Source organism: Corvus kubaryi, unplaced genomic scaffold, assembly GCF_017639235.1.
Source record: "Corvus kubaryi isolate FWS band 111438036 unplaced genomic scaffold, C.kubaryi_AGA036_p1.0 37398, whole genome shotgun sequence".
Lineage (NCBI taxonomy): Eukaryota > Metazoa > Chordata > Aves > Passeriformes > Corvidae > Corvus > Corvus kubaryi.
The window spans coordinates 5,992,739-6,009,956 of record NW_024581137.1 but is presented as its reverse complement, the minus strand read 5'-3'; the positions used below and the strand labels follow the sequence as shown (position 1 = coordinate 6,009,956).

Here is a 17,218-nt window from a genome sequence, read left to right as displayed (position 1 = left end):
ATTCCCGTCTCATTCACAAGCTATTTAACATCTCCTGCTATCCCTAACAATACCAGGCAGGACCAAGAGCAAGGTGCTCGTTAGAGATTTCACTCTTTTCATTCATTCATGTTTCCTCTGTTTAGTTAAGCCAGTGATACTGCTGAAGGAATAAAACAAACAAAACAAAACAAAAAGGGAAAAAAAGGGGGGAATGACAGCTGGGGGGGGGGAGGGGGAGGAGGGTCAAACAGAGAGGGAAAAAAAAGGGGAAAAAAAAAGAGTAAATTTACAAAAATGAGAAGATATTTTAGAAAGGGGGGAGGGAAGGAACCACGAGTAGTGATATTTGAAGAGAGGTGTGTGTTAGGGGAGCAATGAGCATAAGGAAGCCAGCCTGCCTGTTCCTCCCCCTTCCTAATCATAGCCTTTACTCACAGACAAAACTCCCTCCCTCTCTCATTCACTCACTCACTTTAGGCCAATCCGTCCTCTCTCTCTCTCTCCCTCTCTCTGTGTCTCTCTCCTACTCTGAGACAGAGTCAGAACTCTTCTCCCTGACAGCCACAAACATCTACAGCACTTACTGCATTCAGAGAGGGAACCTGCAAACAAAACTTCACAGAAAACTTTTGGTTCTTGTTCCAGAGAATTTGCTGAAGAGAAGGAAAAACAAACAAACAAACAAACAAACTAAACCAGCCCCCAAAAAACTGTTCGTGAAGGGGGAGGAAAAGCAGGGCCTTTTAAAAAGGGAATCACAACAACTTTTGCTGCCAGGATGCCTTTGCTTTGGAAGAGAGGATTTCTGTTGGTGCTTTGCTGGATTATAGTGAGGAGTTCCCCAACCCCAGGATCCGAGGGGCACAGTTCAGTCACTGACTGTCCATCATGTGCCCTCGCCACGCTCTCAAAGGATGTGCCCAGCTCACAGCCTGAGATGGTGGAAGCAGTAAAGAAGCACATACTGAACATGTTGCACTTGAGGGACAGACCTAATATCACCCAGCCAGTGCCCAAGGCAGCACTTTTAAATGCCATCAAAAAACTCCACGTGGGAAAGGTGGGAGAGGATGGTTATGTGGAAATAGAGGATGATGTTGGAAGAAGAGCTGAAATGAATGAAGTTGTGGAGCAAACCTCAGAAATCATCACTTTTGCAGAATCAGGTGAGTGCTTGAAAAACAAAACTGTAAAATATCTTTTGTGCCCAAACTGAAAAATATTCTTTGTGCAAAAACTGCAATTAACTTATTTTCTTCTCCTCAGCAGTAATGTTTTCTGCAAGGTTGTAGGATGAGACTTGGGGGAAGGGAGAAGGAGGAATGGGATGGGGGGGTAGGACTCTGAAGGAATTTGATTTTTCTGACAGTCTTGGCTACAGATTACACTTGCTAAGCACAGTCAGTCACACAGGGAGGAAGCTCTCAACCAATCTTGAACATAAAGTCAGGCTGCAGCAGGGTCCTCCAAACTGTGCCTGTAAATCCAGAGTACTTGCAGTTAAGGGCTGGATTGCAGAGTTGATGGTGAAAGAAAAAAGGCTGTAGCCTTTTGGGGAGTTATCAAGACAGAAAGTGAACTGCAAACTACTTCAGAAACAACCCTTTCATGTAAAAATTATAGCGGAAGTTATAAAATCAGATGAAGCAGCTTTAAGTTTTAGAAGTGAGAGGGGTTTTTTCCTTCTTTTTTTTTTGTCTTTTTTTTTTTTTTTTTAATTTAACACAGCATCTTCGGCAATAAAGAGTTGCAGAGACTGTCAGATGACTTCAATAGAACTGGACAAGTTGCTGTAGCTGATCCAATTTGTAATGCAGACTTCTGCATACTGGAAAAAAGATTCTGCTCCTAAAAACACTTGTGCCAAAAAATGCAACCTTGGTAGGGTGTATTTTGAACTCTCTCACAGTTCTTTTCCCCTAACTCTTAGGCAGTAGGAGCTCAGAATATATGTATATTTACTAAGTAAAGTCTTAAGACTCACATCAACTGCCTATAGGAAACAGCTCTAAAGTTGTACTTTGCTATCTTGTTCCTACATGAATAGGACCAGAACCCATCTTAATTCAATGTATATATATCTGCATATATATCTGTTAGTGTACATGAGTATGTTAATGCATGCATCAATAGCAGTTACTTGCAATAAGTCTATCATCTAACTAACAGCAACTTTTTATGATGCTGTCTAGCCAAAGCATTTTTCCTGTTGCCAAGACGGTTTTAAAAGAATGTCATTGTTTTGTTTGGTACAGCATATGGTAGGCAAAGTATGCAAAGGAACTCCAAGCATTTTTGTTTAAAAGTTTGCTGCAGCAGTATAAACAATTAAGACAACACTCAGAGTTTCCAGTCCTGAAAACCTGTTGACTCAGACGTTCTGATTGCAGGGAAGCCATGCACAAGAAGTGTGCATGCTTTTAAGTGCAGACATTCCTGCTGGCTGTCTGATTTCCAACTGTACAAGGAGCCCTTCCCTTTGGAATCCTTGTCAATATACACACTATCAGTTCTTTCAGCATGAGAGCTCAGGCTTTTCACTTTTTCCATCCCCTCCTCTTCAGAAAGCAGGGAGAAGGTGTCAATGCCAGAGGTCATTAGAAGCAGGGGTAGCTCAACATTAGTTTAGAAATGAATTTATAAAAGCAAGGAAACCTCTAAGCTGTCTATGAGTCAGATTCCCCACCTGGTTTTCAGCAGCTCGCTCTGAGCACAGTGGAACACATATGGCATGAACAGTGGTTTCTCTTCACTGTGTGAGTTGCAATCATTTGTAAACACATTATTGTCTCTCCTGAGCTCTGACACAAAGGAATTTGGAATTTGATATATGCCTACTCTGTACAACACCCTCCAACAGCGGCTCCCGAAGCCATTGGCTCTTAGGGTCATGTGAGCAGCAAAAATCATGCCATTGCCCACACACTGGCCAATCATCCTGCCACGGATCCCCGCCACCAGCAACCAACACTGACACGTCACTCGGCATGATTTACATAGCGTTGTCCTACTGCTGCTGGACAAATTACTTGAAGAGGACTTACACTATGGAGCTGCAGGACAAGGGCATCCACTGTGTTCTCATGCCTTCTCCTCCCTGCTGCAGTTCTCTTCCTTCATACTAAGATGATCCTGAAAGCCCAGGCGGGAGGGCTGCTCTGTTCCTTTTTTCCATACCTGCTAGTCTTTGATTTGGGACAAGGGAGGGACAATTAGCAACCTAGAAACCAAGCTCTGGTTTGGGCTTATAATGGAAATGATAAATCCACTCTGTGGAGTAATTTCAGATAACTTAAGCGTATTCTTCATCTACAGCCATTCATATCTGGTGACTTGCTAACATCAGAGGATCTACCACATTTTACAGGTGCCAATGCTGCAACAACTTAAGTAAACTCTACCTGAGATCCTGTGCTCTCATGCACTGGTAGTTTTGCCTGTCAAATATTAAACTGATCTTTTCCTGAAAAGGAAAGTGAGGCCAAAACAAAGGCAAGTGTGTCATATAGGAAGTATGAATTAAAAAGATAGGAATAGAATATAGCCACAGGGACAGTCTCCACTCATTCTGTGAGAACTGGGAATAGCATGAAGAAGTTTAAACACCAAGCAGGAGAACAAACATGTTCCACTCACAGCCAGGTTTCCTGCTTTTAAAGTCAAACTCACTCTGCCTCGATAGAGGGCAATAAGAAATCAATGAAAATTAATGAAAACATCTCATATTGTATCAAATAAATGTCTATAAAAAGCAAAATAAGACTTTAGGCTTCTTGTTTCTTTGGGTATGGCTTGACATAAACCAGCCTTTCCCCATGCCTTTCAGAAGCCACATTTACTACTAGCCTTTGTAAAAAATTAGTATTTCCATTTTTCATCAGCCATATTGTCAAACACACAAAGAAATGGAGTGAATGAACAAACAGTGCCCTGTGCATGTGGCTCTGGCTTGAGACTGCTATTTTCTAAAATAGACCAAAATTCAAACAAGCACAGACTTCAGACAGTTAGAGGGGAAATAAATGCAGTAAACTTGTCTGAAGCACAGGTGTAGTTATGTCCAGGAAATCAGCAAAATAGTTGCCAGGTAGTTTTCACAGCTAACAAATCCAGACAGATCTCTGCAAAACTAATGACTGTGAGTATTGGGCAAAAGTTACAAATGCACCCTACTGTTCTTTGGCACTTTTACAAGTAAAACATGAAAATTACTTTCTACTTGCATATCAAACTAAGTTACTAACCTTGATTAGTTCTGCTGTGAGGGTACCTGTGCCAGAGTTCTCTGTGTTACTTCAAGGTCTTAAAACCAGTTTTTTGAGGAGAGGGGTCATATAATTTTGTGACAAGCAAATCCAACAGGTTCAATAACAGAGATACTCATTACTTATAAATATGATTGGCTACTAACTTATTCATTATTTTATGTAGACAGCTTATTAGGCAAATCTGGGATTTTGCCAACTGAATTTGATCCTGGCAACTAAACTACCAATGAAATGGGTTGCTAACATCAGCCTCTTGAGAAGGTGATAGGAATTACGGGATGAAAATACTGAAATCTAAAAGTTTATCATCAGGAGAAAAGCCAGGAAAAAAAAGAAAAAGAGACATCTGCCAGATATTTAGACCACTTCTACTGTTTTGTACCACTTCATACAGAATTCAAGGTGAACTGACTTGATCATGTGATGCCTACATGCATGTGCAGATGGATACATGTATGTACATATTCATGTCTTTTCCCAGAAGATACCTACCCTATACAACCAAGCTGGCAGTTCAGGAGAAAAAAACAAAGGATGTATCGTTTATATATTTTGAATAATGTCAGCAATTGTCTTTTGAAAATAATTGTATTTAAGGGTACAGGTATTCATGCTGAATAAAGAATGGCCACGAGAGGGCACACTCCAAAGGCTTTTTGCTGCACACGAGGCAACCTTCCTGCAAACTCTTATTTTACCTAATTGGATTCTGAATCCCAGAGATCTTTATGCTTATCTGTAGCTGCTCTGAGTGGGGCTGGTTTCTCTCTTCTAGTTTATTTAAAAGGCAGGGATTCACTGGAGTGAAAATCTGCAAGGAAAATAATGCAGGAAGGAAATAGGCAGAGGGATAAAAGATAAACTGAGGAATGCTAGAAGTGCTGGAAATATAGAGAGACCAGAAATTATACTATTTTTTTACAAGATACTGAGAAATGTGACCGTGAATCATCATCTGAGATGATTTGTTCACATCTTTTTTTTAAAATACAGTCTCCTCAGCTTTTAGAAAACAAGCCTGTTTTTTCTTGTTGTTCTTTTCTTTTTTTCCCTTTGGCATACCAAATCAAAGATTTCAAGTTTTGCAAATCAAAGCAAGTTACTTCCAGAAGAGGAAAGCCATTCTGTATTAATCTGTTTCATTGTATGAAAATGTGAGAATTCAGGGGGGTAGGTTGGTTTAAAGAACAACCTGAGAAAGCACAGATTAATCTAGGAAGGTGGAAACCAGTTTAGAAAAACATACCTGAGAGACGGAAAATACTGTATGTGTCCATCTCTGTGTGTAGCCAGGCCCACAGTTTTGTATGCAAGTACAGTAGGGAATATCTGAATATGTATTTGCCTGTATGTGTGTATAAGCACAGTTATGTCCTTACATACAGGTATGCCAGGGCAGACATGCTTATATACCTGTGCCGGTACCCATACTATTCCTGCAGATAAGAATGTGCATTCATGTATTTTCCTCTGTGCAGGATATATCTACCTTTCATACATGTAAGTGATTCATCTGAGGAGTTCTTTTATCTATATCTATATATATAGAGGTATGCCTATAAGAAGGCAATCTCATTTAATACAGCAGAGCTTTGCAACATTGATTTAGGATTGAAGCTTAGTTTACTGGAAGCAACTGGAAGTTCTGTTACTCATTTCAGTGGGCTTGGGATTTGGGCCTTAATGCACAGAAATTAAATATTTTAATGAAAACAGACTGGCAGCCTCTGATCCACTTAATTTTAGAATTTACAGCAAATTATTACAAGTATGCACAAAAAAATTGCCCTCTCAAAAAAAGACAAAGACTTGGTATTGTTTTTACCTTGGAATATTTTACTGGTGCAAATGACCCTAAACTTTGCTTGAGTTATTTTAGACGTAAATGAAGAAATCAAGTGGAAAAAAAAAAACCTTCAACCAAACAAACACCTTTTTTGTTTCTAAATATTTAAAGCCATGTGGGGGAAGGGCTTTCAATTTGGAAAGAACTCAAAGCTGTGGATGTAAAGTGCTTCCCTCCTAACAAAATAGCAGAGAAGAGTCAAGGTTCACCAGAACTGAATTATTTCACATTCTGAATGACCTTGTCAATGCCTCTTTGGGTTAACTTTTCAAGAAAAAGTATTTAAATAAAGCCGCTGCTGCTTTCTTCCCCCCACGAATGCTTGGGGAATAGTTCTTCTCCTGATTTTCTTTTTCGGTTTATTTTTCTCTTACAACAAAATCTCCCTTTTCTGGCAGCTAATGGTAGGTGAGCATAAAGATAAGGTATTTGTTAATTGTGCCATAATTTCTCCTCCCACTGTAAGAGATAAGAGTAGGGGAGCAGTAATGAAACTATGCAACCTGGATGAACAGTCACATATGCTGGGTAATGAATAATCAGAATAAATAATTCGCCAGTAATCCATAGGCTGAAATGCATTCACAGAAATGGCCACTGTCTAATTGTGGCAATAGGACATTTGTAATAATCAGTCTGCCTAGGGGATAATTGCCAGACAATAACACTAAATTCACTGAATAAATTCTACGCTGCAAAGAATTCATCTAACTCCAGTGGTCACTCATTAGTAAACATTTTGAGCAATTATCTCTCAATAACCATGCTCTTCTCTTCACTCTCTTTAGAGGAACCTTTCTAGTAACCTATTTTTTTCTGTCTCCTGGGGAACGGAAATGAGAAGTGAAGGGAAGGATGCTTTTGAATGTAATTACAGATTGGCACGCAGTACAAATTCCCCCAAATCTAAACATAGGCAGTAGTAAAGTTAGCAACTAAAAAAGGAAAAAAAAGCTTGCTTTGTATGGAAAAACAGTTCACTTACAGTATAATGTAAAAACGTTTCAAAATTAAGCACCGGTGAAACATAGAAATTTAAAGAGACAGCACCTTCTTACACAATGAGCATTTTTCAAAGGAAAATAAATCCTGTGTATTAAAGAGAAATTAAGAATAAGCCACGTTATAATGTCAGAAAGGATAATCACTTTCATTATGGAAAAAAAAGCCTTAATAATTTTACAGGTTAATATGGTTAAAAAAATTTTAATATCTTTGCATTTTACTCAAAAGAAGATACTCTCAATTGTACAGCTTCAACCCTACCTAGTATACATATACAGCTTGAACTAACAGGGCTTGATCTTGAATCCTGCTGCAAATGGAAAATAAAGGAACTTCAACTGCATAGTTAAAGCCAGCCATACTGAAGGAAGGATCCTTAGCCTCAGAGGAAGAGCACGCTGGAGCTGCAGATTCCTGCTTGAGCACAGCATGAGCTACCTCATGCAGGGCTGTCCCTCCAGTCCCCCTGTGCCTGGGCCCTCAAGGGTTCTGCCAGTCTCTCCACCGGCTCCTGTGCCATGGTCGTCACCCATGTGCTGCTTGGGAGCAGGTGCTGACCGCAGAGTCCTGTGCATGAGCCCTGGTCAGCCCTTCCAGAGGTGGAGAGGAGGGTACCTGTGCAGGCTCCCCTCTGCTTGCATGTTCAGGTTTCTCTCCTAAAAAGGTGCGCGAGCACTAGTGAAGAGAAAACCAGATATGAGCAAACTCCCATGCTGTATATACTGCTACACTTTCTTTCCATTCAGTAACTCCTTCCATTAAACCTTTTACCATATATGCACTACTTCTTAGAGCTTGTATTTTTAACCATTTCTCACATCATTTGCTGGTGTCACTCGCCCTGCTAGACTGCTCCTTTGGCATCACAGCTCTCCTCCTGGAAGGGAATTTGCTCAGCGGTAAAGCAGAGAGGTGGCCTCTCCAAAGTTTTGGGAAAAGGAAACGCGGAAAAGCAATCAAAAGGGGCCCAAAGTAATCCCTTGTCTCCTTTTTCAGCTGCTTTCTGCTATGATAACAATCCAGACTGTTGACATTGCTGTTTATATGAGCATGGAAGTGATGAAGGTATTATCACTGTCGGGCTGTGGGTCTTTCCACAGTAGTCAGGCAGGAGGAGCAGGATGATTAGAAATGGAAAAAGACCCTTGCAAATCAGCTGTGGCAAATGTAAAGGCAGGACAGAAGGGTAAATGAAATGTAATTATGAAAGTGATACCACCCCCATATTTCAGGAATCTCCCTTTTACCTTCAGTTTGATGAACAGTATATATTTCCAAAGCTTTGATCCTGACCATTAATTCAGACCTAAAAGGAAAGACTGCTACATCCCTAAGAAATATCTGGAGAAAACTAAATACAGATTTTTTTTTTTTTTTTTTTTTTTTTTTTTTTTGTCTCAGAACACTTGAAGAATTTATTTTATTGTAGCACTGAACCATTTGGAAACAAAGATGCTGTTATAAAGTGAATGTATAACCACAATAAGCCAGATCCGAGGGTCTCAATTGGTTTTAGCACAGGCCAAACTCTAATTTCAAAATGAGCTTGTCTGAGAACAGTGACCTCTTAAAAACTGCAGGATTCATACCATTTGTGCTGTGTGATCGTAACAAACTAGTTGTGAATGTGGAGAGAATTCAGAAAAGCTTCATTTTTTCCTAATGTGAAAGCATGCTTTTTATCCTCAACCTTGCACCATTCCCAGTCTCCTTCTAAAAAGACCTATGAAAGGGAAAGTGTTTTTTAATTGCTATAAAACCTTTTATTAGCTATGCAGGTTTCAGGATTTTGTTTCATTCAGAAATATTAGGCCCAGATAAGCTTCCTGCATCTTTTTTCTTTAAAATCTTAATCTACCATTTGTTTCTGAAAATGTAGCTAAACACATCCAGAGAGGCAGTTATTGTAGCTAACAACCTACAAGGAGGCTGTTATTCCTGTATAAGGACATCTCTTAGGCTACCTTGCTCAAGCTCACTTCCCTCAAGTAAAGAAAATTAAAGTACTCATGTACTTTTACCATACTGTTCAAATATTTTTAGTAATGAGGACGAATTCTACTTTCACACATAGAGGAGCATTTGAAAAGCTATTTAAGAGGGCTCTTGAGGTCCTGTTTCTTTCATGTAATATTTGTCAAAAAGAGTGCTTGCATCACTGTGCTTCTGGCCAGTGCATAAGGTAATATGAATATTTGCTGTTGCAGATATGTCACTTCGTAACTATTTTCAACTCTCACTAGCATGGAAATAGCAGAATGTGAAATACCATGCACTATCACTTAACAGCATTAGGTTATTCTGTAATGCAGGGCTGCCTGGCTTTTCGGATTAGATGGGTCATACAGCTTCTTCCACTGTTGAGCCACGTCTGCACACCTTGCCTGCTTTCTCCAGAGCAGATTACCAGATTAGGGTTTTTTGTCCATATCCATCACAGCTGATCTGCTCATGCACCCAGCACAGTTGATCTGCTCATGCACAGGACCCCTGCTAGTTCAGAACTGCTGTCTGTGCCCAGCTTGGTTTCTCAAGAATAGAAAGTAAGTACGGTAATTCCCAGCAATACATGCTTATTCCACACACCAATCTGTGAGCTTGGGGGAAAGAGAGCAGCTGGGAAGAGGCTGCTGGTTGCCAGAACACCTTCTGCAACTTGATCTAACCCACCTTTTTTCCACCAAGGTTTGCTTGGGTAGAGAGAGCAAGCAGAATGGGTTGGATGGAGAGTCTTGGTTGGCAGCAACCCATCCTTGGCACACCACCTGCCTTCAGGTTCCCTTGAAGCCCAGGTCCCCCTCAGAAAGGATTTATCAGGACTGAAAAGGGATAACCACAAGTTAGAAGCTTGCTTTAGAAGAAAGAGTCAGGAGGAATAAAGCCACAGGCTGGCTGGTCCTCACAGGCCTAAGGCATACCAATTCTCATAGAGAACGCTATTTCTAATATTGCCGCATACAAGGCAACCAGCCTTTTGGACCAGACTTCTTTGGACTGGAGGAACATCATTGTACAGCTCTTCATGCTCTGAAACTGAGTCAGGAGTGAGATTAGTGTCTATAACCTGACCTCTGCCCCAACACAGCTGGCAGATTTGACATCGTTTGATTTCCAGAATGGAAAAAACCCAGCATTATCCATTCAGTCATTATTGAATGAATCAATTAAAAAATAATAGAAAAAGTGTAACTCCATCATGCCTCATGGTACTGGTCAGCTTGCTCTGTCTTTTTTATAAGGTACTTCCTTTTCTAAAGCACAGTCCCGCTGGTTCACGTAGCTCCCTGAGAAGTAAATGTAACTCACTCTGGAGACTGGCATCAGCCATCTGTGAGAAGCAGTTAACACAAACCATGTGTTTCCATATCTCAGTGACAGTTAAAGTCTACAGTTTCACACCCTCACTTAGAGGGAAAACAAAAACAAAACACTGTGCCCTTTGGACACTGTAATTCTGAAATGTGTCTCTCTTGGACCTGGGAATGCCACGAGGGAAAGCTGAATGTGTCAGTGCCAGTACTTCAGAGAGAATAAAAGCTACAGGTAGCTCAAAGGGCAGCACAGCCTGCCTACAAACTTCAGATATCAGCAACCCTTGAATTTGCAAGTGAACACAAGGTAGATGTCTCTCGTGATTTTGCTCTACTTCTGTCTCACCTGAGAATGGGTGAGCAGGGAAATGGTCAGGAAGCCCGTACTTGTGAATTCAGTTGTAGTAGGAAGCAAGGAGAAGAGCCTTACTACAATGAGGGCAATTCTTCCTGTATGTGTCTGAGTACTTCTGTTTTGATCACCACTTGCTGTTTTTAGGGTGCAAAGTTCTGGCTCACTGATAAGAAGAATTACTGCACAGAAAATCTGGTAAACAACTATGAGTAGCTCAAGAACAATATTAATGACAAATTGATAATTATGAATACTGTTTCTTTCTCACTATGGCCAGATATCTGTACATTGCAAATCTGTGACCCCAGTCCATCCTGGCCTCCATGCTGAGAAGGAACAAAAGACATCATCAGGGCTCTTTTCTTTGTCAAGAGAATAGAAAAGTACCTCTCTTGAAAAAATAATATCACCACCACCCCCCAACTAATTCATTCTCTCTTAACTTCTTCATGCTCTAGTGATCAAATCATTAAACAGCCGTCATTATTCATTCCAGCTTCTGCCAGGGATATGAGCTCTGTATCCGAGAAACACCTCCTCACCATCACAATCATCATCATGACATCTCAGCAAGTTGATACAATTATGCCAGAGAACCATCCCCATAATTATACAGTTCTTTAGCTCATTTCTCAGTGTATTCACCATTACTATAATCACAGCAAGTACAGTGTGTTAAATTAGGAACAGGATCTACAGCTAACATCTCACAGGATGAAAAGTCTGCCTGCTGCAATCCGTAAAGAATTCTTGAATTCTTTACAATATAACTCTGCAAACTTCTTAAAGCTGAGGTTCATATTTTAGCATGTGTTTGTTTTTGAAACAATTGACATTTACGACTCATTTTAAGATGCAAATGAAGGATGTCTTTTTACAGAGGGAGAAAGGGTAAACCTCTTTCCCACATAATTTCCAAAGTATGGCTAAAGAATTGGCAGGAGTGGACCTCATTCCCTAACGAGCTATTAGGTGCAGATTTTTATGCATATGGTACATATGGATTTCCATCATAAAGCACTTTTGCCTTTCAGTTAACAGTGATCACAAAGACAGCTTAAGCAAATGAACTCTTAGCAGCCACTGATGCTTATTTGCCGTGAGATGCTTTACATTAATGACCGTATTGTTAGTATGAAAAATGCCCTGGTTAAAATATTATGCTGGAAAACAGGCAGGAAAAAAATACATGCTTTTCTGAAAAGAGAATTTTCACAAAATACAAACTAAGGAGGGAGTAAAGGCAGGTTAGAACAGAAGAACCATAAAATTTAAAGAGCTAAATAGGTAACGTAGGGCACTTTATGCCTGTGGAAAAAGTAACAGAGTCTCTTTAATAGAATGCAAGCAGACATACTAACAAGTTCTTCCTGTCTATTTCCATTTATCAAATCAGGCACAGCCAAGAAAATGTTGCACTTTGAGATTTCCAAGGAAGGCAGTGAATTATCAGTAGTGGAGCATGCTGAAGTGTGGCTCTTCCTGAAGGTCTCCAAAGCCAACCGGAGCAGGACAAAAGTCACCATCCGCCTGTTTAAACAGCAGCGGCAGCCAAAAGGCAATTCCGAAGGAGCAGAAGATATGGAGGATGGGGGACTGAAAGGTGAAAAGAGTGAGATTTTGATTTCAGAGAAGGCAGTGGACACCCGTAAGAGCACTTGGCACATCTTCCCTGTCTCCAGCAGTGTCCAGAGACTCCTGGACCAAGGCAAGAGCTCTTTGGATGTGCGGATTGCCTGTGACCTGTGTCAAGAGACTGGAGCCAACCTGGTGCTACTGGGCAAGAAGAAGAAAAAGGAAGATGATGGGGAAGGGAAAGAAAAGGAAGCTGGAGAATTCACAGGAGAAGAGGAGAAGGAGCAATCACATCGGCCCTTCTTGATGATGCTTGCCCGGCACTCAGAGGACCACCAGCACAGGAGGCGGAGACGAGGCCTGGAGTGTGATGGCAAAGTCAACATCTGCTGCAAGAAGCAGTTCTTTGTCAGCTTCAAGGACATAGGATGGAGTGACTGGATCATTGCTCCTACAGGTTATCATGCCAACTACTGCGAAGGAGAGTGTCCCAGCCACATAGCAGGCACATCTGGTTCATCATTATCTTTCCACTCCACCGTCATCAACCACTACCGCATGCGGGGCCATAGCCCCTTTGCCAACCTCAAATCATGTTGTGTGCCCACCAAGCTCCGGCCTATGTCCATGCTCTACTACGATGATGGCCAGAACATCATTAAAAAAGACATACAGAATATGATTGTGGAGGAGTGTGGCTGTTCGTAGATGCTGGTGTGAGCAAGACCCTTCCTGTTGAGAAGAAAATGTATCCAAAGCCCAAGAAGAGGAAAGACCAGACATGATATAACCCTTCTTGAGTGAATCAATCATCAGAAATATAAGCAAAAACAGAAGAGAGAGAGAGAAAAGAGAGAGAGAGAAAAAGAAAAAGAAAAAAAAAGACTTAAGGAGGCTCAGAGAAGACTTCAGCTATAAAAAAGGAAGAAAACTTCATGAAGCTGGGCTTGAATAAGATAGGTCTGCATGGTGGTATGGGTTGGGGATTTCCCCTTCCTTTCAGTATGCTCCTTATCTGTTACATAGTACACTAAACACTAGTTACTACTAGGGGAAGGAAGTTCTGTTCTCTCCCTTAGTTTGAGCCATGGTAGCAGCTCATCTAACCTGAAGAAATTTGGACAAAGTCCAAAATGCCATTGAAAAACCATGTGTATGATCACTACAGTCACTGGCGCTTACCCCCCACATTTAGAGAGCAACTGAGTAGGTGTGTAGCATTTGTGTTTGTATATATATGGCTATGTATTTATATACATGTCTCTATACATACAGACACGATACACATACACATACATAACATTGATCAAGGGACAGTAGTGTGCAGGTGTATACACCTTCATCTTCTGCACTACATTTACAAAAAAAAAAAAAAAGAAAAAAGGAAAAAGGAAAAATGAAGAAAAAAACAGAACAAAAATGAATGAAAGAATAAAAGTTACATTCTGTAAAGGTGCTTACATTGTTAGAACTATGCAACCTAGATGGTTTGAAACTGTTTACCTGTGAGAGAAAGAAAAAAAAAACCAGAGAGACTTTTTTTTAAAATGGAAGTAACTTGTTTTAAAAAAATCTTCAGTGAGAGATACTTGAAAGGAACATGTTTGTCCAGTTACTGGATTCAAACATTTCTATATTTTGTAAAAAAAATTTTTAATCGTTTACTATTTGCACTACAATGGTGTCTGACCTGTCTAATCTTTATTTAACAAATATTTGCAAGGGAGGGTGGTTGGGTGTGGGAGGGTTTGAGAGCTGCACTTATTGTGAGCTATACAAGAACTGCTACAGCACACAAAATAGCTATTTTTATTATTATAATAATTATTATTATTTTGTACCTTAAAATGAATAGACACATACACCAAAGACATTTGTGCAAGCCTCTAAAAAGTCTTGTTTGTGGTTGGTACCATTCAGCTGTAATGAGTTAGGGTTTGAATTAAGAGTCAGTGGGTTGATTATATTCAGGCTAGAATATCTGTTAACCAGTTAAATTCAAATAGTGCCCTCAACATAAAATTGCCATTTGAAGTAAGCCCAGAAAATCCCTGGGATTTGGATCCAAGGTGCTTGGATCTGAGGTCCATCTGAGCATAATCGTACTGTTTTGTATGTACAAAACGAAACTTGGCCCTGATGCACAGCAAATGTGCATTGTAGGGAAACAACTTTGTCCAAGGGATATACATATATATGTATATATTTCTGTATGTATATATGTATGTACACAAGGTATAAGCACTTCTGGCTTCATTTTACTGTTCTTAAAACTATGAATGTTTGTGTGCAAAGCACAGTATGTTAAAAGATTGATTGTTTCTTACTGCCAAGTGGGAGTCTACATGTTCAAAATGGTATTTGTGCAAGAGAAACCTAAAGTGCTGGTATACACTTAAAAAGTGCTGACATAAAATTGCAAGCAGTCTTGTGCCCTGTCCACCATTGCTCCTGCAAATATACAGAAAATAGCACTTCTGGTTGGATTTCTGTTTGGAATACAGTCTTTGCTGAGATACTGGCTTTCTCAACCACCACCCTCTAGCATGATAACTCTTTTAATGGGTTTGCGCATTACCTGTAAGACCTAATTTTCAGTGTCAACACCTAACCTGAAGGGTCCAACCCGTAGGGCATAGGTAGATAGTTGTTGTTTTTTTAAAATTTTTCACTGTCATATTTAAAAGAATGTTAAACTTACAACACTTGTCTTTGGGTAGGGGGAAATGATAAGAGGGAATGGGAGAAACCTTTAGGCCCTGTTTACACTGAGTTTGATAACCCTGAGCCTGAAGCTTCAGACTCTCACAGGTTTGCCAAACCAAGCCCCAGTTAGCCACCTTCTGATGGGGCAGGCTTCTAAATGCCTCTCCTGGAAAGAAGCACTAACATGGCTCCCCGTCTTGTTGAGAGCACAGTCTGTTAAAAAAAAAAAAAAAAAAGAAAAAGAAAAAAAAAGAAAAAAGATAGCACAATATATAACCCAGTCACACTGGCTAGGGATAGTGTGTTAGCACCTTCATGGCGAGAACCATGTTTAAACAGTGTAATCAGGGCCTTCATTTTTTGTCAGCCAAAACTGTTTGTGTGTGCATGTGTGTGTGTGTGTTCTTTGCGTGTGCATATGTATGTGCGCATGGGCGCATGTCTGTATTTGTATGTATCTATAGAGATAAAAAAGAAAATAAAAAAAAAAGAAAATAGAAAGAAAGAAAAGGAGCCCTTTCCTCTGTTGAATAGATATCAGCATACATGCTTATAGCTAAGTTTTCTATCTAATTTATTCCACAATATTTAGATTGCATAGTACAGCTAATGGGTTATACATTTATGTACTTTTTATACAATGCATTTTTTACAGACTTGTTTGCAATTTGCAAAAAAAAGGATTAAAAAAATATAATTGGTTAAACACTAAATTTGTCACTAAAGTGCTCTGTAAAATATCAAGGCTTTCTGATTTAAATTATTTGCAGAAGATTCCTGGGGTTTTTGTATTTTCTTCCTGGGGAAAGGGAGGGATACCAAATGCTAGTAGGAAAATTATCAAAAAAACAAAAAAGATGCACAACTAATTTATCTTTATAACTTAAATGAAGTTCCTGGCCCTGCTTGTTTGAAGCATGTGGCAGAATTTCCGTTGATTTTTCTAGAAGCAGAGCCAGCCTTTGGAACAGCAGGAGCAGGGACACAGTCTGTGAGAGTTGTTGAGGATAGTACCATTTAGTTCACTGGTCTTTGTACTTGGCCTTAAAATTGGATGCCCCAGAACTCCTATTCATATTACCAGATGTCCCAGAATGGTTACTCAGGTCAATGGGCCCTTTGATGTCTACTGGTCTCCTTACAAGATCAGTAAAACTACTTACATGAGTAAAGGTGTGCCAGGGCAGATCACAGGTTCCTTCTGCCATAGGCATTGTCAAGGGTGAGAAAGGATTCAGAATGAGTGGCACCACAGCCAACACTGTTTAATCCAATCATTTAAATGAGGCTGTTTGCATCATGGTGAATCGCTGAGTACAGTGGTAAGGGAAATAGATGAGACGGCTCACACTGATAAAAATTATTCTCAACAGTGATTAGTTAGTACTGGAGACCTGAAATCCCAGAACCTTCCCCTAGATGACAATGGCAAAACTCCCACTGGCTGCTAGCAAAGCAGGTTAGGCTCATGGTTTTTCTGGCTAAAGGAGAAAGAGCCTTTAAAAAATAATTCTGATCCTGTGTTTGATAGAAGATTTAATGTGGTGAAGAGGGACTGGCCTGAAAAACATGAAAATAGCCTGAGACAACTTCCAAGTAGGGAAAGAAAATAGGATTTTAGATATTGTGAGCATGTTTCATGACAGCTACACCAAAAACAGAAAAAGTTTTCAAATCAAGAAGTAACTGTTCCCAAGCCCTACTTTTTAGCTTTCACTTGTGTGTGTATACTGGTCACAAATTTTAAAGATTTCTCCCTCCAGTCTCTAGAATCAGTCATGGGGTTTGGATTTGTGGTCAGAGTTATTTAAAGTAAGGGGAAATGAAAAAAAGTATGATAAAGTAAAATAAGAAATTGGGATGTTAATCAAGACTGACTGATTCCAGCAAAACACCCCATCCCTGATAATTTGATTTAATTAAATCTGCATGTACTTAAAATAGCATTAGAAATTGTTACCATATTTAAGCAGTTTTCTAGGGCATGCAGCCTAAAACATTACTTCTCCTTTCAGGTATGATTGTACCAAAAAAAAAAGAAAGGCTCTTAACTACTAACACATTCCTTTCCATATAACCTACTTACTGTTTATATTGAAAATACATATACTTAATCACAGAAATGTATTTGTTTAGTACCTCCATATCTTCTTGCTTGAGAGTTGACCAC

General features: G+C 39.8%; 1 protein-coding gene across 1 annotated transcript; it reads left to right on the top strand.

The window, feature by feature from the left end:
* The first annotated feature begins 468 nt into the window (after positions 1–468).
* On the top strand, positions 469–16,724 carry INHBA (inhibin subunit beta A). The gene is made up of 2 exons (XM_042043925.1): positions 469–1,148; positions 12,164–16,724. Exons 1-2 carry the CDS (start codon positions 761–763, stop codon positions 13,048–13,050), a joined length of 1,275 nt encoding a protein of 424 aa, XP_041899859.1. The 5' UTR covers positions 469–760; the 3' UTR covers positions 13,051–16,724.
* The last annotated feature ends 494 nt before the right edge of the window (positions 16,725–17,218 follow it).